This window comes from Lithobates pipiens, unplaced genomic scaffold (assembly GCF_037356315.1).
Source record: "Lithobates pipiens isolate NorthernLeopardFrog02 unplaced genomic scaffold, aLitPip1_a1.2 Scaffold_22, whole genome shotgun sequence".
Taxonomy (NCBI): Eukaryota; Metazoa; Chordata; class Amphibia; order Anura; family Ranidae; genus Lithobates; species Lithobates pipiens.
In genome coordinates this window covers 186,804,248-186,828,004 of record NW_027507784.1, presented here as the reverse complement: position 1 = coordinate 186,828,004, position 23,757 = coordinate 186,804,248, and the positions used below count along the sequence as shown (strand labels likewise).

General features: G+C 43.0%; 1 protein-coding gene across 2 annotated transcripts in view; it reads right to left on the bottom strand.

Annotated features, from left to right (window-relative positions):
* DNAH7 (dynein axonemal heavy chain 7) overlaps positions 1-23,757 on the bottom strand; it is a 498,098-nt gene that overhangs the window by 291,180 nt on the left and 183,161 nt on the right. For both annotated transcript variants that reach the window (XM_077448738.1, XM_077448739.1), the window contains exons 28-32: positions 23,318-23,416; positions 16,313-16,561; positions 13,566-13,715; positions 9,320-9,502; positions 5,313-5,489 (exon numbers count right to left, since the gene is read on the bottom strand). In XM_077448738.1, the coding sequence (XP_077304864.1) occupies positions 5,313-5,489; positions 9,320-9,502; positions 13,566-13,715; positions 16,313-16,561; positions 23,318-23,416 (858 nt within the window). The remainder of the gene's footprint in view (positions 1-5,312; positions 5,490-9,319; positions 9,503-13,565; positions 13,716-16,312; positions 16,562-23,317; positions 23,417-23,757) is intronic.

Genomic DNA, 23,757 nt, shown 5'->3' with positions numbered 1-23,757 from the left:
GATCTCAGTAAAACACAGACATGCACAAAATGTACGCTGGTGCATAAGGCTATCGTAGGTGAATGTTAAAAGTTTGGTTGAGCTATGTGTGGCCAAATAACTGAGATTTGGACTAAGTATAAAAAAGCAATGAGATTGCAGGTTTGATATACTAGAGGCCATTCACATAGCAAAGTAAATTTTGCAAGGGAATTTTCCATTAACATAGTGAATAGGATGAAGCTCTACTGACTTATAATTAATTTATATAAAGAATCATTTTTTTTCTTTCATTTTCCCTGCATGTGAAGGTGTATTCTTTGCATCACTAATTTTTACCATATTTACTAAGCCACATGAAAATTCCTCTGCAAAGTGAAAATTTATTTTTCAAAGTAAACATGCTCCACTTCTTTAGTAAATCAACCCCAAAACCTCTGAGTAAAATGCATCCATGTAGACTTTCCTATATATAGATTTATGCACACATGTACGGAACCTGTAATCTCTCTGTTTCTCCTGCTGGTGGAATTGCACTGCTGTGGCTGGCAGAATGTAATTTTGATAGCCATCAGCGGGTGTCTATCTACAGCCAAAGCACTCTAGTCATCATTCATCAGCTGAGCTTGACTACTGGGAGCCCTAACTGCACCCTTTGATTTATCAAGCCACTCAACATTACAAATAAAAGTGGCTATTACCATTCAAATACAGACTGCACACATGATGTATATGTCAAATTTTGAAATAGAATTTTTATGGTTATGACAATATTTCTAAATAACAGAAATAAGGCAGAATATCATGCTAAGAGATGTTATTTTGTTATTACCAAAATTTTGAAAAACTAACCTAAGAATAGTGAGGTTATTATGGCCAATTGAGCACAGTATATAAACACACTCAGTTACAACTATATTCAAAAAGTCTAGATGCTATAAATCATATCATGATGAACATAACTTGCATTTACATTCATTTCAACTGTTAAATAAAGATTATATTTATAGATTCACAGATTATGCACAATAATGTTTATCGACGGAAAATAAATGACCATTCAATTTATATAAAAGAAATAACCAAAAACTAAATTTATGATTTACAGTGTCTCACAAAAGTAAGTACATCCCTCACATTTTTGTAAATATTTTATTATATCTTTTCATGTGACAACACTGAAGAAATGACGCTTTGCTACAATGTAAAGTAGTGAGTGTACAGCTGGCATAACAGTGTAAATTTGCTGTCCCCTCAAAATAACTCAACACACAGCCAATCATGTCTAAACCGCTGGAAACAAAAGTGAGTACACCCCTAAGTGAAAATATCCAAATTGGGGCCAATTAGATATTTTCCCTACCCAGTGTCATGTGACTCGTTAGTGTTACAAAGTCTCAAGTGTGAATAGGAAGCAGGTGTGTAACATTTGGTTTCACTCGGTCATACTGGTCACTGGAAGTTCAACATGGCAAAGAACTCCGAGGATCTGAAAAAAAATAATTGTTGTTCTACATAAAGATGGCCTAGGCTATAAGAAGATTGCCAAGACCCTGAAACTGAGCTGCAGCATGGTGGCCAAGACCATATAGCGGTTTAACGGGACAGGTTCCACTCGGAACACGCCTCGTCTTGGTCGACTAAAAAAGTTGAGTGCCCGTGCTCAGGGTCATATCCAGAGGTTGTCTTTGGCAAATAGACGTATCAGTGCTGCCAGCATTGCTTCAGAGGTTGAAGGGGTGGGAGGTCACCCTGTCAGTTCTCAGACCATACGCCACACACGGCATCAAACTGGTCTGCATGGCTGTCGTCCCAGAAGGAAGGCTCTTCTAAAGATGATGCAAAAGAAAGCCCGCAAACAGTTTGTTGAAGACAAGCAGACTACTGGAACCATGTCCTGTGGTCTGATGAGACCAAGATAAATGTATTTGGTTCAGATGTTGTCAAGCGTGTGTGACGGCAACCAGGTGAGGAGTACAAAGACAAGTGTGTCTTGCCTACAGTCAAGCATGGTGGTGGGTGTGTCATGGTCTGGGGCTGCATGACTGGCTGCCGGTACAGGGGAGCTACAGTTCTTTGAGGGAACCATAATGTCAACATGTACTGTGACATACTAAAGCAGAGCATGATCCCCTCCCTTCAGAGAATGGGCCGCAGGGCAGTATTCCAACATGAAAACGACCCCAAACACACCTCCAAGATGACCACTGCCTTGATAAAGAAGCTGAGGGTAAAGGTGATGGACTGGCCAAACGTGTCTCCAGGAGCTAGTTATGTAGCATGAGGCTGTATATTCTGCAATATTTACATTTTTGGTCATTTCATTCAATAAATCAAAGCTGAGATAACATGCACTGCATTAATGCATTCACAACATTTTACAGTAGCTATGAGATAAAACAAAGTTCAGGAATATTCCTTCATCCCATTGTTTTGCAAACCTGTGTACACTAAAAACTGTATGATTAAATCGGTTCAGATATCGCTGTTTTACTAACCTGACAGCTTATTATTCTAAATAGGAAACCTTAATTTTGTTTGCAAATATTAAAGATTCAAACTACCAGCACGAATAAGGCCGCGTACACACGGGCGGACTGTTCGCTCAACTTTGTCCGCTGAACAGTGTTTCAGCGGACAGTCCGTCCGTGTGTGGGCTTTCAGCGGACAGTTTCAGCGGACAGTTTGACGGACAAAGTCTTTCGGAAATTCCGAAAAACTGTCCGCTGAAACTTTGTTTGAGCGAACAGTCCGCCCGTGTGTAGGCTACTTTCGAAATGAGCAAACTGTTCCCGCTCGGAGGAAAGTCTGCTCATTTCGAGCGCGTGTCAAGGTAGGCGGGGCCCGCGACGGAGACGTCGCGGGCTCCGCCGCCTGGAATGGACTTAAAGGGGAACCCCAACGCCGAAAAAAATCGGCGTGGGGGTCCCCCCAAAGTCCACAACAGACCCTTGTCCGAGCACGCTACCCGGCCGGCCAGGAAAGGGGGGCGAGCGAGCGCGCCCCCCCTCCTGAGCCGTACCAGGCCGCGTGCCCTCAACATGGGGGGTGCCTTGGGGAAGGGGGGGCCGCGCGGCCCCCCCACCCCAAAGCACCTTGTCCCCATGTTGATGAGGACAAGGGCCTCTTCCCGACAACCCTGGCCGTTGGTTGTCGGGGTCTGCGGGCGGGGGGCTTATCGGAATCCGGGACCCCCCTTTAATAAGGGGGCCCCCGGATACCGGCCCCCCACCCTATGTGAATGAGTATGGGGTACAATGTACCCCTACCCATTCACCTGTAAAATAAAAGTACCCAAAAAAAAAACACAACACACGAGAAAAAATATTTTATTGCACAGCTCCGGGGGTCTTCCGTCTTCGGGGGTCTTCTCGCCGGACTCCTCCGCTATTTTCGTGTAGCTCTTTTGCTAGCGGAGGAGTCCGGCTTTCTTCCTCCCCGCCGCCGGCCTCTTCTCCCGACTTCGGGGGTCTTGTCCCCCTCTTCGGTTCTTCTGCCGGGCCACCGCGCCTTCTTGTAGCTCTTTTGCAGGCGGTGGCCCGGTCTTCTGTCGCCGCTGTCGCCGTCGCCGCCTTCCGTTCTTCTTCTTCTTCTTGTTCTTCTTCTTCTTCTCCAGGAGATGTTGACACGACGCTCTCTCCGGCCGGAATGCCAGAGCCGCCCTGCGCTGCCACTTATATAGTGACAATGGGGCGGTGTCACATGGTATATGTCACATGGGTTGGTCACATGGGTTGATGTCACATGGTGACCCCGCCCCCTTACGATGTCATAGTCCCCATGTGACATCAACCCATGTGACCAACCCATGTGACATATACCATGTGACACCGCCCCATTGGCACTATATAAGTGGCAGCACAGCGCGGCTCTGGCATTCCGGCCGGAGAGAGCGACGTGTCAACATCTCCTGGAGAAGAAGAAGAAGAAGAAGAAGAAGAAGAACGGAAGGCGGCGACAGAAGACCGGGCCACCGCCTCTAAAAGAGCTAGAAGAAGGCGCGGTGGCCCGGCAGAAGAACCGAAGAGGGGGACAAGACCCCCGAAGTCGGAAGAAGAGGCCGGCGGCGGGGAGGAAGAAAGCCGGACTCCTCCGCTAGCAAAAGAGCTACAAGAAGATAGCGGAGGAGTCCGGAGAAGACCCCCGAAGACGGAAGACCCCCGGAGCTGTGCAATAAAATATTTTAACCCTGTGTTGTGTTTTTTTTTTGTACTTTTTTTCACAGGTGAATGGGTAGGGGTACATTGTACCCCATACTCATTCACATAGGGTGGGGGGCCGGTATCCGGGGGCCCCCTTATTAAAGGGGGCTCCCGGATTCTGATAAGCCCCCCGCCCGCAGACCCCGACAACCAACGGCCAGGGTTGTCGGGAAGAGGCCCTTGTCCTCATCAACATGGGGACAAGGTGCTTTGGGGTGGGGGGGCCGCGCGGCCCCCCCTTTCCCAAGGCACCCCCCATGTTGAGGGCACGCGGCCTGGTACGGCTCAGGGGGGGGCGCGCTCGCTCGCCCCCCTTTCCTGGCCGGCCGGGTAGCGTGCTCGGACAAGGGTCTGTTGTGGACTTTGGGGGAACCCCCACGCCGATTTTTTTCGGCGTTGGGTGTCCCTTTAAGTCCATTCCAGGCGGCGGTGCCCGCGACGTCTCCTTCGCGGGCCCCGCCTACCTGTACACGCGCTCGAAATGGGCGGACTTGCCTCCGCCTTACGTGGGCGAGTCCGTTCATTTCAAAAGTTGAGCGAACTGTTTGGTAAACAGTTCGCTGAAACAGTCCGCTCGTGTGTGGGCAAGTCCGCTCATGCAAATTTTGAGCGGACTGTTGCGGCAACTGTTTGACGAACAAAGTTTCAGCGAACAGTCCCCGCGTGTGTACGCGGCCTAAGTCCTTACATTTAAAGAGCACCTGTCATTTCAGATGCATCATGGCAGTGCCTGTTAGTAGGCATCCATTTACCTGCTGCTGCAGCATCCCTCACATTATTGTGTCACTGCCGCATCACCAGTCGCCCCATTAAAGTGAATGGGATAGTCGGTGAGTCAACAGCGGGTCAGAGGAGGAGCCGTTGTGGGACAGAGATGACAGTCGCTCTTTAAAAATTATAATTTAAATCAAGTTGATTTAAATCAAGCCTTTTTACTAGTGATTTAAATCATGATTTAAATCGTGATTTAAATCGACTTGATTTAAATCAAATCCACCTTGCCTATGACTATGTATAACAGAACATCAAAATCCAAGTAAGCTGCACACAGCATTGTTTACTTACATTCTATACGTCAATACTATTTATAGTATTATAATCATTTACACTGTATCTGGCAGAAACAAGTACCTTTGCACATTTTCGTATCATCTGAAGACATGGGGGGACCATTCTATCAAATAATCCTTCAATAAAACTTTTATGCATTTTGCTGAGCCCTGGAGGCAGAAGATTGATCCAGGAAACCATGAGGGGTCTCCAACCAAGCATAGTAGGTTCCATATAAATCATACCACATCTTGATACCTAAAAAAATATATTACATTTTTATTGAACATTGTTTTCACAAAATGGAACAGGCTATTGTAGGCTCACAGTTATGTGCAACTATTTATACAGAACAGTTTTTAGCTCTTTGTTCTCTACCAGTCAATTGATATTTAGGTAGGAGGTTCAATCAGCTATTCATACTTTCCATACTTTTTCAATATAATGTCAGACATATCATTTCTGTGCTGCATCTAAATTATCTGAAGTGCAACACTTAAAAAGAACATTAGCAATGTATGTGACGGGATCACAAGGCTAAGGCCCTAAATTCGCCAACAGCACTTTTTAACTGAAGATGTGGTGTACACTGGTAGAATAACCAAAAACAGGAAGTTATCCCCTATATAACCCCTCACATACAGAAAGTACTCCAGCTTTTTCACCAGTGTCTAAAAAAGTAGGATGGTCATTTTTTGAGCTCTTTGTGAGCTTCCAAGCTGTAATGTTCCACAGGTTCTTAAGAATCAAGGGAACGCATTTCTAGATCAGATCCATTTCAAAAAGCTACTATGCTAAGATAAATGGTAGAGAAGTAGAAAAGTGAGGCTAGGGAGTCTAATACATAGGGCCCATCCCAGTATATTATGAAGAACAGAGTGTGGGACTGGAGGAGGGGGATTATTGCGGTGCCTAAGATAAATGGTATTTGAGCCTCGTAAAGAAGATTAACCTCCCTGGCGGTGTGATTATTTCTGATTTTAGGTGCTGAAAGCGGTACAATTATATTGCATGGAAATCTGACGTTTTATATTGTAGGCCTGCAATTCTTAGGCCGCGTACACACGCGGGGACTGTTCGCCCAACTTTGTCCGCTGAACAGTGTTTCGGCGGACAGTCCGCCCGTGTGTGGGCTTTCAGCGGACAGTTTCAGCGAACAGTCTGCTGAACAAAGTTTTTCGGAAATTCCGAAAAACTGTCCGCTGAAACTTGGTTTCAGCGAACAGTCCCCTCGTGTGTAGGCTTGTTCGTCAAACTAAGTTCCGCGCATGCTCAGAAAGGATTTACACGCCGAAAGTTGTAATGCAGTGTATAGGACGTCGTATTTTCCGTCCCGTCGTACGTGCCGTTCACGTCATCGCGCACGGTTTCAGCAAACTGTTCGTTCGTCGTGTGTGGGCAAGTCCGTCCATGCTAATTTTGAGCGGACTGTTCGCTGAAACTGTTTGACGGACAAAGTTGAGCGAACAGTCCCCGCGTGTGTACGCGGCCTTAGGAATAACTCTCTTAAATCTGATCAAACCAGAGTCTAGTAGACCTCCCGGGTATGATAAAGTTTATAATATAATAAATAACTATAAATAATGATAACAAATAATAATAAAAATGATTCAATAATGTAATCAAATCTAAAAATACAGAAATTTGCTCAGAATTGTCGCTGTCATTAGATTTAGTGTTTGTTGACGGATCTCCCCACAAATCGCTATCGCTCAATTGTGCAAGTGATTTAAATTTATTATCACTGTTTTCTAGCTGGTCTAAAATCCATTTTGACATAAAGGGACATTTTTTGGTTGCTATGGACAATCTCCAAATTCCAGGCAGAAAAAAACAGTATTTATAATATAAAAGTGCATGCAGGGCACTGGACAGACCACTAGGGACAAAGGGGATGTGTATTTTTTTTTATACAGTGCTGTAATCTGTAAGATTACAGTACTGCATGTGTATTGTGTATTTTAACTTTTTTGAATTTGGCGCAGATCCTCGCTCCCGTGCGTCGCAACGTCGCAGGGAATGGAGCTCGGCGGCACTCAGGCACTGTGTGAATTGGGCGGAGGAGCTCGCACACACAGCGGGGGGACATCGCTGGATCCAGGGGACAAGGTAAGTAAGTCTCCCTGTATCCAGCGATGCAATCCCTGGCTCGGGGTTACCGCTCGTGGTACTGAAATTCCAGCCCGAGTCAGACTCGGGAATACCGCCAGGGAGGTTAAAGGATCAACAACAAAGTTTTGCCTGTAATCCAACCTTCGGGTGCTGGACCCTGCGTAGTGGAATCCTGGAAACCACAGCGCTAAGGCAATCCTGCAGGGTGCTGTACAGGTCCAAGGGAGTAGACCCTCATGCTAAAAGGGTACCCAGTCCTTGAAGATCCATGTGACAGAACCCGCCATGATGGGTGAAGGCTGGACCTCTAGCTTAGGCTACTGTCCTGCGGCGGGAGTAGTAAGTGACCCTGTGAAAAACCAGGGTTCAATTATTATATATTCCCCTGCAACAATGTATGTTTAGACTGACATGTTTTGAAAAACAAAAAACAAAAAACGTTTTGCTTGAAATGCCACTAGAGGGCATAGGTGTGTTGCTCTGTGTGTTCTCCTGCACTGGGACGAGCACAGTCTCGTGCACATGGCTCTGACGGCCGAGGGAAGCTTTTTTAAAAGGCTAAAAGCACAGTTAGTTGCTGGCCGGCAGAGGGGGCACAGAGCAGTCTGTCCTGGGTGACACGTGAGTCCTATGGATGATGATAGATACAGCCTAATTATGTTGCAGTAGGTGGAAGAACAGTTCATTGTATAAGATTCTTCCAAGGGGGAATTGTGGTACTGAGGAACTTGTGTATTGCATCGTAAAGCCAGTTACCACTGCTCCAGCAAGCCATATCTTCCACGAAGCGTTCTGGGGGGAGGGCTGCTTCAGGCTCTTTGCCAAAGGTAAACAGCAGGGCCAGGTCCAAAAGTCCGCTAATACTGGCACCAAACCTTACTTGTTAAGAGATGCCACCACTCCTGTGAGTGGGGGGGAAGGTTGCTGCAGTTTGTGGGATTGTGGGGAATGCTAATTCAGATGGGTCATCTCCCCATGTCCTAGAGGTACAGGCTGAAATTACACTCTTACCCTCCATAAAGATTTGTGAGGTTCAGCATTCTCACGGACCTTTCAAGAAAGGGCTTATTACTCCAAGCACTAGACCGTTAAAGGCGGTAGGGGGTGATCATGGAGGTCCCAATTCCCAAAAGGGGAACAGGGTTCTATTCTAATCTATTCACGGTTCAAAAGCCAAATGGCGACATAATACCAATTCTGGATCTAAGAGCACTGAAGCATTATCTCTCAGTGCGGCCCTTACGGGTGGAATCAGTCTGCTCTGTCATGACCTCTCTCCAAGAAGGAGATTTTCTGGCATGCATAGATATCAGGGATGCACACCTGCACGTGCCAGTTTTTCAACTTCATCAAGGGCTTTTACGCTTTGTCATAGAGAAACAACATTTTCAGTTTGTGGCTCTGTCCTTTGGGCTCGCAACCGCAACCCTGGGTCTTCACAAAGATACAAAAGATACAAAACTGGAGTACTTCCTGTATGTGAGGGGTTATATAGGGGATCACTTCCTGTTTTTGGTTATTCAACCAGTGTCCATTCACCTACAGGTGGTGCATAAACCAGGTAGTAATGTATATGGATGCTCTGTGCCCGGTGATGTACTCAAACAAATGCATTTTACAGGTAAGTATGAAGAAAAAAATCGAATTTTCTGGCATTGCCCTTCTGGAGAATAAAAAGCAAGGGGTGTATTTATAAAGCAGTATAAAGCTTTTACCAAATATTCACTGATGGTGAATAAATCACTGGACATTTAAAACACATGCATCAGTAAGGTTCACCTGCAGTGAATGTTTGGTGAATATCAGGTTTACTGCTTCATAAAATGTAACAGTCCTTTGACTATATAGAAAATTATTTTAATTAGTTGCAACATGATGAAGAAAATATGATGTAATTGAACTAATTTCCTCCCTCTTTTCTGAAACTCCATTCAAACTGTAAATACTGAAAACATTTAAAAAATATATATATTTACTGTAGCGGGAGAAGCCACTTCCAAATCCATAGGCTCAAAAATTAGACTCATCTGAGAAGACATTTGAATAATTTCTCCACTCATTAAACATAACTTTTTATTATCATCCAAAACTGTATTCATGTTTTCAATCCATACAGCATCAACTGGTCCATCAAAGATCAGCCATTTTCTGTCTGGGGTCTGCAATAAGAAACAAGTTTAATAAATATAAATTAGAAACCCAAAGTACTATGAAAATTAAAGTCAAAGTGTACCTATAGTTATAGCTGCATGAATACTAAGCTAAAAGTGTAATTTGCTATGACATCAATTTAAAACATAAAATAATAAATACATGCATTATTTTCATTGATATATTGTGCATGTAATAAATACAAATTCAAATCTATTATAGTTAGAATAAACATGTCATAATGAATATGAGCTGTGATAACACGTGTGGCTGCTGGCAAACAAAGTTTGATATACCCAAACCTAAAAAATTACAATATCGCAGCGGCAGTGAATATAAAAAAAAAAAATTAAGTAAACAGTGTTCAATGTGCCAAACACGAAGTCTCTCTCAAAAAAGTTCATATACAGTATATTCACATAAAAAAGATCTTCTGCCATCTAGCAGATCCTTGTAGTGTAACGAAAACATAGCGTGCCACCACCTTAACCAAATGCACACCCAAAAGACCATAAGCTGTAATAGGCACAATAAATACAGCATGTTTCTCAGGCACAAATCTTCCCCGGGTGTATGCCCTTCAACTCCGCAATCACTCCTCTTATGCCGCGTACACACGAGCGGACTTTTCAACATCCAAAGTCTGACGGAATGATTCCGTCAGACTATTCGATCGTGTGTGGGCTGCAACAAACTTTTGATTCGCAAAAGTCTGACGGACTTTAGAAAATGGAACATGCTTCAAATTTTTCCGTCGGAACTCCGCCGGACCCGGTCCCTTCGAAAAATTCGCTCGTGTGTATGCTATTCCGACGGACTAAAACCGACGCTAGGGCAGCTATTGGCTACTGGCTATGAACTTCCTTATTCGAGTCCAGTCGTACGTCATCACGTTCGAATCCGTCGGAGTTTGGTGTGATTGTGTGTGGCCAAGTCCGCTCAGTCGAAAAGTCCGTCAGAACTCTGTCGGAACTCCGGCAGAACTCCGGCAGGACTCCTTCGGAAGTCTGTCGGACATAAGTCCTCTCGTGTGTACGGGGCTTTAGGCAGCAGCAAAAGGCAACACCCACTTGATCAAATAAGTGAAGCACATACACCTGGGGAAGATCTTATGGTCTGGTGAGTGTGCATTTGATTAAGGTGGCAGCATTCTGTATTTTCATTACACTACAAAAATCTGTTGGATGGTGGAAGATCTTTTTTTTCCAAACAGATATTAATTTTTATTTAATAGAGACATCACGTTTGGCACACTGAACACTATTTACTTATTTGTTTTTATGTGTATTCTTGTAATATTCACTGGCTCTGCATCATTTCACAATATTGTATATTATGGTTAGAGAGTTTGTGTGAGGAATAAGTATGAATATGGTTCAAGCACTGAATTCTGCAATATTCATAACAAATTAACAAATTCAAAGCTTTTTTTTGTTTGTTTAAATATGTCTACCTGTTATGCCTGTAAAGGGAGTTTGTATGTCACCTTGAAACATATCAAGTCCTGTGCCAATAACATTGCTAAATCACCAACAAGAATAACTGCCAGCTAGTGTTTACCCATAAAGAATTCAACAAACAAGCAATAGTGATCTGGTTATTTCAGGGGGTGGCTGCTCACAGCCAGTGGTTTTGCACTGCCCTAGGCCCGACTAAACTTGCGCACCCCCTAATTAAAATATGACCCACCCCTTCCTGCCAAGGCCTCACCCCTTCCCTTTTAAGACCCGCCCTGTCATCTTCATAGGAGGAAGACAGAGGGATTACATGGGAGGAGGACAGAGGGACTCCGTGGGAAGAGGGCAGAGGGATGCCGCAGGAGGAGGACAAAGTGGAGGAGGATAAAGGGACATCACAGGAAGAGGACAGAGGAACGCCGCTGGAAGAGGATAGAGAGGGATGCTGTGGGAAGAGGTCAGAGAGTGGCGCTGCGGTAAGAGGACAGGGATGGACGCCGCGGAAGGAGGACAGAGATGGACGCCGTGGGAGGAGGACAGAGATGGACGCCGCAGGAGGAGGACAGAGAGGGACGCCGTGGGAGGAGGACAGAGAGGGATGCCGAGTGGGGAGGACAGAGAGAGATGCAGAGGGAAGTGGACAGAGAGGGGTGCCGCGGGAAGAGGACAGAGAGGGACACCGCGGGAAGAGGACAGAGAGGGACACGGCGGGAAGAGGACAGAGAGGGACACCATGGGAAGAGGACAGAGAGGGACATTGTGGTGATCAATAAGCCTAGAGGATAGCAGGTTAGGCACTTACTAATGGCTCAGTCCCTAGGAACAGTAATGGATAATGGCCAACATGCACTGTTACCAGACCAGCGAAACCGGAACAGTGATCCCTCTGGCTGGTCGTTTGCTCACTCTAGGTTACCCAGGCTGACTCTAGTCAGTAGTGTAGCATGTCTGTACCCTGGCAGTGGCTCTATCTTTCTACCCCTTTGGTGGGGCAGGTAGAGCGTGGCTCTCTCTCTGGTGGTGCAGGTACAGCATGGCTCCCTCTCTAGTGGTACGGGTACAGCGTGGCTCCCTCTCTAGTGGTACGGGTACAGCGTGGCTCCCTCTCTGGTGGTGCGGGTACAGCGTGGCTTCTGCTCTGGTAGTGCAGGTACAGCGTGGCTCCCTCTCTGGTGGTGCGGGTACAGCATGGCTCCCCCTCTAGTGGTGTGGGTAGAGCGTGGCTCTCTCTATAGTGGTGCGGGTACAGCGTGGCTCTCTCTGACTTCCCCTGTCTTCTTTTTTTCTCTTCTCCTGTAGCACTCTGCTTTTTGCCGGGTTCCAGGCTCTCTCTCTCCCCTCTCCAGAGTGCATGCATGCTGGGGGACTGTAGCCTGCAGTCTGTAGATACACTGGGGAGGCCAGTCTTCTGGGGCTACCTTTCCCATGATGCCCACCCCCCCCCCCCAGTGTCTTCTGATTGGCCCTTCTGCTGTGGCCAATTGGGAGGAAATCACAGCAGGCAGGAAGCCGGTGGCGTCACAGGGAACATGATTGGAGTCGCTCTCTTTCTCTTCACCTGTTCAGCTAACAGGAGAAAGGAGAGGGGTGAGCGGGGGGAGAAATACAGACGCTGCAGCTCTCCTCTCCCTGTCACAGCGCCACTGGCAATCAAAGCAAGGGAAGACAACACCGCTTTGTGGGGACAGGGGGAGCGACGGCACCCACTACTACTGCTTCCTGTTCCCCACACACCCCCATAGTGATGCCAGTGCCACTGGATTCAGGTGTACTCCACTGATGGCGACCCAGCGTCCGACAGCCAGGAGGAGGGTGCAGGGTCTTTCTCTTGTGGGGGGTGGCTTTTTTGCCACTCTCCACAAAGTGCCGCCTAGGCCTGAGCCTTGTTGGCCTAGGCCAAAATACAACACTGCTCACAGCTTCTACTGTTCATTGGCATGTTGTATATTTAGGGGGCCGTGGAGTGCTATGTGATCCTTCTGTGCTGTATACACTACTAGGGACAGCTGTGTGATCCTCCTGTGCTGAACTATGTGTATGGTTGTGGAGAGCTGTGTGATTCTTCTGGGTCATTTACATGATTGGTAAGATGGGCTCCAAGTGCAGCCTTGCTGTTCCAGTTATTTAACTCCTGCAGTGCTGGCATGTCAGCTTGGAAGGTCATCTCTACTTTCCAGCATTTTCTAGAAGATTGGCACACCTTTGTAAAAAATTCATTTATATGATTTCAACAAGTCCATGAATCTGTTGCACCTACCAACATTTGTCATGCAGATGTGAGATGTCTGCGCCACTCTTTATAGGACTGCCTGTAGTGTTGCTTCACACATTTAATAATCTCATTTTTGCATGGAAGATCTACATTGTACATAGTGTTCTCTTGGAGTAAAAAATTGCCCCTGCTTTAGTTCAAATTATGTAGTTCTATATGCAGCACATAATTCAATTGACAGTGAATATATTGCAAATATAATAAGGTACACTTTAACCCAAAAGGTTTAGTGGCCAAAAATGTGTACTTAATTTTAAATTGCATTTATAAATGTAAAATATTTGCTTTCCATACAATTTACAATGTTAATATAAATTAATTATATACATTTTCATTACTTACCGTTGAAGAAGCAAATGCTCTGAAACTAACCGCCAATATTCCATCTGACCATTCGTGAGACACTGGGTCAAATTGTCCATAAAGTTGACCCATGGTTATGGACTTTGGATTTATCACTGTAATTTGAACCTTATTTTCATCTAAGAGTCCCTAAAAGAAATCAAGTTTTCAAATCAAAGTTAAAATATGCAAACATTAAAAGACAAGTCAAGCAAAATTATATTTATATCTGAGCTTGTAGAAGAATATACCAGATGTTAAATTGTTCAGACTTCATTATCAAAATTCAGAGAATTTGGATATATTTTGAGTTGATGGAGCCTATTTTTCTTTTTTTTCTTCCGTCTTTAAATTATTTACAGCCATTCATTCAGCACATAAAAGATATTTTGTTTAATTGTGTGATCTTTTCTGCTATGTACAGGTGTACTTTTATACTAAAAACCCTATATGAGGGCTCCTACCCACTTGTAATTATTATACTCAAAGGAAAACCAAAGATGCAGAGCAGACCCGCTTTACACTGCCCAGATCTGTGCCAGCTCTACAGAGAATAAATGAGAGAACTCTATCGCCATCTATTTTACCTCTACAGATCCAAGACACAGGTGTCATGGTATATATGTGAATTACTTTAAGGTGTGATGAAACACCCCCATTATCTAAAAGGTCCAGCCAAAATCACCTGTCATTCTGAGTTTGCCATATATGTATGAATTTAAAAAGTTAAACATTTTAGAAGACAATATACTAATATATAAGTCTGAATTCTTGCCTCTTCCACCTAATGCTATTACCATGAACACATGACTCTTGCAATTGTTGTGCTTTAACATCTATCAAACACCTTTCAAATAAATTAATTTAACTGCAACTGTGTGAGACCCATCACCTAGATTCCATGTCTAATCAAGTCTAGTCAATTCTAGTCATGTCAGGTCTAATCAACGATCTTTGTCAAGTGACTGGCTTGATTATATTTTCGAAAAATAGGAAGACATAGGCCTTCATTTGAATTTTTTCTTGGGATATACTCTAATTGGGAAAATTTGCAGAATGAAAAATAAATGAGAAAGGATGTTTACTTTTATCACGGTTAAAGAGGAAGCAAACCCTGATGGGTTTTACTTCCTTTTTTTTCCCCCTGCAAAGTAAAAGCATAAGAATCGCATCCATGTTCACCCCTCTTACTTCTGGCACTGTGGACTCTGGCTCTGTGACTGGCCAAAGTCGTGTGACATCAATCCTGAACATGCGTTTGGGAGCCACCAGTCATGGCACTCGCTAGTGAAGAAATGGCATGGGAGGCTGCTTCTTCACAGCACATGCGCCAATTACATAATCAGTGCAGTGGCAATGTTTAGGAGATATTTACACTACCTATAGGTAAGTCTTATTATAGGCTTACCTATAGGTACAACTTACCAATGGAGGTTTACAACCTCTTTAATCTGGACAGAATATCTACACTTAGTAAAATATGGTTAAAGACTTTGAGAAGCATGTGCTATTGGTGACTGTTGATGAATACAATTTTCTTAATGTTCTATACTGTAACTGGCAATTAAATAATAAAAACGTTGAAAGGAAATTCATATACAATATTTCATATTGAATGATTAGCTGAAAAATGGCATCACCCCCTTCTGCATTCCACTAGGTTTGGTTGTTCTTATGCCGTGTACACACGATCTGAATTCTCGTCAGAAAAAGCTCTGATGGTTTTCCCGACGGAATTCCAATGGAATTCCACTAAAGCTGTCTTGCCTACACACGGACACACCAAATTCCGATCGTTTAGAACGCGGTGACGTACAACACGTACGACGGGACTAGAAAAAGGAAGTTCAATAGCCAGTAGCCAATAGCTTCCGTCTCGTAGTTGAATCTGAGCATGTGTGATTTTTAGCGTGTTGGAATTGCATACACACGAGCGTAATTTCCCGTCTGGAAAAATTGAGAACATGCTATCAATTTTTGGCTGGTGGAAATGCGGACAGCTAAATTCCGATGGAGCATACACATGGTCGTATTTTCCGATGAAAAGCTCTCATCTGTCTTTTTCTGTCCGGAATTCCGATCGTGTGTACGCGGCATTAGATTTAAGGATGTTTAGCCTGGTACAACAAGCAATGAACTTTTGTTTAAAATAATCTTTAAAATTCTGGAAGTCTATTCACCAGCTGTAGCACTGTGGGGAAGCTTTCCATAAAGAATATAGGTGGTGAGTAACTGAAAAATAGGATTATATTGCTGCCTACAAAGGAATTTGACACTGACAAATAAAAAATATGTTGGTCAGCCAGGTATACCCTTTTCAACTCCCATAATGCTTCAGTTTGGAAAAAAGCAGTATTATGAATAGATCACAAATGCGAAGGGGTGGGTCTCAACCCCATAATAAACTCCAAGAATCACATTTTTGGTAAGTTCAAAAATCCAGTTTTCTTTCTCATTTATTAAAGACATGGGGGTTGATTTACTAAAATTTCAGAGTGCAAACTCTGGTGTAGCTCTGTTTAGAATGTTTTAGTTGAGGTGAAAGGTGGAAACCATCAAAATTGAAGGAAAAAGAAATGCACAGTCTATACATATCCAACAGCAACAAAATGATGTACTCATGGTAAAAGTTTGCATTTCTTTTAGAGATGATGACAAAAATAATTGCATGCTATGGGCATTTATTAATTTTTGTAAACACATGTCAATCACTAGGACTATTATGAATTAAATCTTGCCACGCTTACCTTTTCACATATGTCATTCAGTGCTGCTGCCAGGACTCGATAAGCAGAGGTCTTTCCTCCAAAGGGTTCCCCAACAATCATAAATCCATGACGCACAATCATCATTTCATAAATCTGCAAAATCTTTTCTGCAAAAAAGCCAGTCATCTGTAAATTCATACGCTCACAATTTTCCTTTATAGCATCCATGAAAATCTGATAGTCAGCTTTAGGCAGTTTCACCCCTGGAAACAGGTCAGATGTTATACCCTGAGGAGAACAAAAAAAGAGTAAAAGCTGTAATCAAAGACTACAGTATCTTTGCTCAAAAATGATCACTATGACATCCCTGGCATATTGTAGACCTATTTTCATACCTTTGATGGATTTATAACCTCTGTCTTGTATTTCCATGGAGAATCTAGGACATACCTGGGACTGTCTGAATGGGGGGGGGGGGGGGGGGGGTAATAGTAGTTATCAGCTGCAGTATTTATTTTATGTCTCATTATTAGACTGTATATCAATTATGTCTCTTTATTAGACTGTATATCAAAATATGCTTTTCACACAAAATAAACAGCTTGTACCCACTGGTATTTACTGGAAAGATGTGTCATTGTACTTCTCTACGTGTTATTTTTGCTTGAATTAAAAGTGATAATACGTACAACCAGCAACTACTGTATTGATTTGATTCCTATTTCATTTTGAAGTTATAAAGACTTTCCATGTATACATTGTATCTATTCTGCTGTAACAAAATGTATATGCAAACTTTTGAAAAATTCTCAATAGAAATAAAAAAAAAAAGATCATTATATTACCATCAAATGTGTTTATTTTATGTTAAAAAGTGTCTTATAATTGCATTAACGTTAATAGAAGTAAATATAATATAAAAGAGAAGTACACTTGATCTATCCTTTGCAGTACCACGTTTCTGGAACACATTTAGATTTACATCTTTAGAGAGTGTACGCCACAACTCTCCTCTTAACTTTCATTTTTCAGTTCCCTTTTATTGGCTCCTCTTATTGATACAGATACCTTTTTTCCTTGCTCTCTTCTCATACCTGTCTGCTCTCTCTTTTGCTATCTCTATTTTCCATCTTGGAAATCATTCTTCCCTGAGTATGATTCCATTCTGTGTTCATTCGTTCTTTCTACCCAATATTATTGCTATCTCTCTATGCCTATTCTGGCTCTCTTCCCTGATATATATATATATATTTTTTTACAGTGCCTCTCTTTTTTGCCACTGCTCTCAACGTGTATGAATGTGCAAGGTCTTCTTCCCAGACCTTAAGAAGATAATGCTTCATCAAACAAAGGCACTGGAATGAAACGCTTGCTGTATTGGTGCTACCACCACATCATAGTTCCTCTATATTAGAAACAATTTGTTCTAATCCAAGAAGACACCAGTATACAGTAAGTACAAAAATGATGTTTTGAATGCATACTTTTTTGTCGGTCACTAAACTCCTGTCATTGCAATGCCTATTTTGTGGCTACACACATTTTCTACCTATTTTCTTTAAGGAAATGCTACAACTAAGACCATTATTGGCCAAACATGGGATTGATTTCTTTCTGCAGTATAAATCAATAAAGGAGTAAGCTTGTATGAGTGTCAAGATGACAGTTCGGATTTATTAAAGGATTTAAATATAAGAATAATATATAATTATACTTAAAAATTAACTAATTACCTTCTACCTAAAAAAATCTTGGACTGGATCCTCTGGCAGGCCTGCTGGTTGACAGACCCGTGCTACAAATAAAACTATTTAACGACTTTTCATCCAGGCCAATTCTGACATTTCTCTCCTACGGGTAAAAGTCATAATTTTTTTGCTAGAAAATTACATAGAACCCCCAAATATTATATATATTTTTAGCAAAGACCCTAGAGAATACAATAGTGGTAATTGCAACTTTTTATCTCGCATTGTATTTGCAATTTTTCAAAACACTTTTTTTTTGGAAAAAAAACAGTTTCATGCTTTAAAAAAAACAAAACATTAAAGTTAGCCCAATTTTTTTTGCATAATGTGAAAGATAAAGTTACGCCAAGTAAATAGATACCTAACATGTCATGCTTCAAAATTGCAATGCTTGTGGAATGGCACCAAACTTCGGTACTTAAAAATGCGAAGATTTAAACATTTTTACTGGTTACTTGTTTTGAGTTACAGAGGAGGTCTAGGGCTAGAATTATTGTTCCTGCTGTAACGTTCACAGTGATACCTCCCATGTGTGGTTTGAACACTGTTTTCATATGTGGGTGGGACTTACGTATGCGTTCGCTTCTGCGTGTGAGCACACGGGGACAGGGCGCTTTAATTATTTTTTTTATTGTTAATTTTAGTTGACTTTTTTTAGTTTGACACTTTTGAAAAAAAAAATGTGATCACTTTTATTCCTAATATAAGGAATGTAAACATCCCTTGTAATAGGAATATGGCATGATCGGTCACAGTGAGATATGGGGTCAATAAGACCCCACATCTCACCTCTAGGCTGGGAAGCCTGAAATAAAAAATAAAAAAATAAATAAACGATCTCGGCTTCCCACCATTTGTTTGAATGCAGAGGCCAGGAGTGATGTCATAATATCACGCCTGGCCTCTGAACGATCATAGAGACTCCAGCGAACATCCGGAAATCTCTATGGTCACCATCCAGGGCCGGCGGATCCTGTCTCTGACTCACTGATGAAATCCGTGAGTCGGTAGAAGCACCAGAGGGTGGCGGGAGGGGGGTGTCCCCTCTCGCCGCCCGTAAGAACGATCACGTAGGGAATTGCCAGCTGAAAAAGACGATATCTGAATGATGCCTGTAGCTGCAGACCTCATTCAGATATACCCCCACAAAGTCAAGGACGTCATATGACGTACCTGGGTGGGAAGAGGTTAAACATAAATACATTTATTGTCTTTTAATGTCATTAGAGTTTAAATCAAATTAGATGATTATATAGGAAAATTCAAACCAGAAACATTAAAAGTTCAACCAGCATATAAGTATCAGACTGACACCATGTTGGCGCTACCCAACACAAAGCCCCAGTCACAACCGGCATAAAAGCTCAAAAGTTTCTTAACATAGATTCCCTCATCATGGGAATCTCAAAATGAGAAGGAAAAGGTGTAAAGTAAAAGCAAAAAAAAATATTTTTCACGGATCAACCTAAATCACAGAAAGTCTCACAGTCTTATCTTTCTTCAAAGAACTGTTCCATCTCCTAGAAGCTTTTCCCGCTCTAATGCACTCTATATACAGTAAATTAATTGGCAGTGGTTGAATAGAAGCATTTTATCGATAAACACTTGCTTATTTGGCAAAGGAACAAGTGTACTTTTTGCAATGGTCTACAAATTTATAAATATAACTGTAACTTTAGTTTATTTTCTAACAGCATTAGTGAGCCTGCACTAAAATGGTCAAGGTGGGGCGATGGGGGGCCAGAATGGCATCAGGTGTGATGGTAAAAACAGGAGGTTAGTATGGGGGCAGGTACAGTGGTGGTGGTGAGAGTGAGGAGTGATGGGGTCAGGTGTGTATTTTCAGTGGTTATTGGGTTTACGTGTGGTGAGAGGGCGAGGCATACAGGCCTGGTGCTGAAAGCACAGGGGGAGTCCAGGTACAAAGGGGTGAGTAAGGATGTGACATTCAAAGAAGCTGTAGTGAGTACAAGGGAGAGTGTGAGGGTCAGGCATCATGGTGCAGTTGTGAGAGCAGGTGGGAGGGTGGGTATGTGCAGCCTTTCTACTTGCACCATCTTTCTGCACTTGCATATGCATTTCATGGTTGGTTCATGCCCAATTACTAACTTTTCCTTGTCATGATGTTGTCTATTTTCCTATAGCGCATGTTCAGTCTTGACAGTGATGTCAGCAAATACAGTGGCCAAAACGTACACGTGTGCTGGTGTATTTTCCTACTGAGCATGCTGTGATGTCATAAATGTGGCACCTCGATCCCACACATGCATGGGAGTGGAAGTACAAATTGGTCATTACCATGCATGCTTGGGATCTTGCCAACTTATTGTTGGTAGCCTTGCGTGTGATAGGACATCCTTTAAAGGGAAATGTATTGCCTGGGTATATTACAAAACAATACCATGCATGTGTAGGGATACTGTTTCACAGTGATGCAAGACAGAAATATGACAGGTTTACTCATGCTTGTGCAGAGCAAAATAAGCATACCATGATTCCCAGCTCATAATAATGATGACGTTTCTAACTACAAGTTTTTATTTCAACTAAGCAAACATTGTTTATCTTTAACCAACTAAGCTAAAGCGTATCCTATATTATTATTATGAACATTCAGTAAGGGCACTTTTACACTCACAGCGCCCGGGCGTTGGTGGTAAAGCAACGCTATTTTTAGCAGCGCTTTAACGTAGTTTTAGCAGCGCTTTTTGGCCCACTAGTGAGCAAAGCCGTTTTTTGCATGGGCACGCTAGGCAGGTGGGGCCCCCAGCCAGGACCAGACTGGCTTTCCCACTGTCCCAAACGTGCACACAGAATCCCGCACTGTGCGTGTGAAAATCTTCTTTGATTGGACCTTCCGGCTGCTTGTCCTTCTGGTGATTGGCTGCAGCTCATAGAAATCATCCTGTACTCAAACCATAACTGTGCATGCGTGGGTACGGGGTCAGTTGCTGATCTGTTACTGTACTGAAGATGAGGAGGTGCTTTGCAATGGAGGAGGGCAAGTCAGTGTGCGCCTGATAGAAAAGTCGCTGCAGTTAAGCTGTGCCTGACAGATGACAGATTTCTGGTGAAGCCTGTGCCCAGAATTTTATCAGATTATTGGAAGACAAAAGCTGGGCTCAGGCTGCAGACACAGAGTACTACTTGTTCTGTCTGCTTCATCTGTACAGGACTCTGCAGGAGATAAGGAGAGTGTGTGCTGAGAACGGGGGAAGTGTTCTGTGTCTCAATCTGAATTGCACTGTTTATGCTTTCTCTTCTGAGCTCTCTGTCCACCTCCATTCATCCTGAATCCTGCAATCTCCCCTTCCACTCCCCATCCCATCCTGTGATCCCCCCATCCACCCCCATTCCAGCCATCCTGCGATCCCCCCATCCCAGCCATTCTGCGATCCCCCCATCTACCCCCCATCCCAGCCATCCTACGATCCCACCATCCACCCCCCCATCCCAGCCATCCTGCGATCCCCCATACCAGCCATCATGCGTTCCCCCCATCCACTCCTCATCCCAGCCATTCTTGGATCCCCCATCCACCCCCCTCCCAGCCATCCTGGGATCCCCCATCCCATCCATTTTGCAATCTCCCCCATCCCAGCCATCCTGCGCCATCCACCCCCCCATCCCAGCCATCCTGCGAGCCCCCCATCCTAGCCATCCTGCAATCCCCTCATCCACCCCCCATTGCAGCCATCCTGCGATCCCCCCATCCCAGCCATCCTGTGATACCCCCATCCACCCCTCATTCCAGCCATCCTGCGATCCCCCATCCACACTGAGGCTGCATTCACGGGCACAGTGAGGCTGCAATGGTGGGCACAGTTAGGCTGCATTCATGGGCACAGTGAGGCTGCAATGGTGGGCACAGTGAGGCTGCAATGGTGGGCACAGTTAGGCTGAATTCATGGGCACAGTGAGGCTGCAATGGTGGGTACATTAAGACTGCATTCACAGGCACAGTGAGGCTGCAATGGTGGGCACAGTGATGCTGCATTCATGGGCACAGTGAGGCTGCCTTCATGGACACAGTGAGGCTGCATTTGATGGGCACAGCGAGGCTGCATTCACGGGCACAGTGAGGCAACATTCACAGGCACAGTGAAGCTGCATTTGATGGGCAGTCATGCATGATTGTGTAGACAGGGCCCCAGTGCACTATATTGCCTGGGGGCCTATAATGCTCTTAAGATGGCACTGCTAGAGCGGAGATTTTAACCGATGGGCAGGGGAGCTTTAGGAGCGGTGAATGCACTGCTCCCAAAGCACCTCAACCACCTTTTGACATCCTGCAGCGCACCGCTCCAGCTCACATTGGAGTGACAGGAGAGGCGCTTTACAGGTGCTTTGCAGGTGCTGCTTTTAGCACTATAGCACCTGTAAAGTGTCTCAGTGTGAAAGGGGTCTAAGAATTTTAACATGAAAATTGGGGGAAACAAAAACACCATTTCACTTCCTCTATTATTCTTTTAAATAACTATGGGAGTTACAGCAAAAAGGGTCAAATGTATGAATTTAGACAATGTTGCTGGAAATGGAAGACTGAGAGATTCAACTTGATGGGCATCAGTCTTTTTTTTAACCTTATTACCTATGCAACTATATCTTTTTGACCTAGAAGTCAAGAAGAACAGCAATTACATAAACTGGAAATGCAATACATAGTGTTTTCATATACTGTATATTTTCCTTCTCTATTTTAAACAATAAAAAAAAAATAAAAAAAAAATCAGGCCACAAGTAATAATGTGAACATCATTTCATAAAGGCACACAAAGAAGAGTTTTCTTACAATAAAGGTGAAATTAATCATCTTATGGCATCCACGCATAAGCAGAATTTTTACTTTTAGAGACAATTAAAATGGTTGATAAATTTACTTTAAGCTGGTACAACCAAAACCATTAATTTTCCCTTTATACTATCCCAGTTTCCTCATTTCATATGTAACTTTAAATGTTTTATTAGAAACACTGGCATGTTTTATCTCTTTTTCATTACAATTACAAGAATACTCCAGATATAGCGACATAAAAAAAAAAACACACAATAAAATACAATGGGGTCTTTTGAGTTGATTTTCATGTGGATCCTGCTTTCTAAAATACGTTGAACATATGGATATATTGTGACTTATGGACAGATTGGTTTATTAATATAACTAAATGTGCAATTAGAACACACTAAGATATTTTACACATTTTAAAGCACTGTTTTGTTTTTGGAAACATAGTAAATTAATGGGAGAGATACTCAGAAACCACATGATGGCCAGAATCAACATGAAATGTCTTACCTCAAAAAGTGGGAGATCGTGGGACAAAAATTTTGGAAGGTTTACATCAATAATTGACCTCAACAGCAAAATCTCTTCATTTTCAGAGGGGTATTTAAGCTGTGGAAATGAAAAATGTAAACATTTATATAATAAAAGTTAAAAATTTGAATGATAACTTACATTTGGGGACACAATTATTTTATATAGAGTACTAAAACATTTATATTTTAGGAAATTTTTCTTGTCTCGTTTTTATAAATAAATATATTTTTTCAAATTGAGATATGATGACTAGAATATTGCAAGAGAAAACTCTACAAAGAAAAAGTTTTATGTTGTGACACTACATTTCTGCTTTCCTTCATAACAGACTAAACTCCTGTATGAAGTAAATACTTGCTACATTCTAAAATAAGACACTAGTCTACATTTTATTTCTAGATCTATACTGTTTCTAA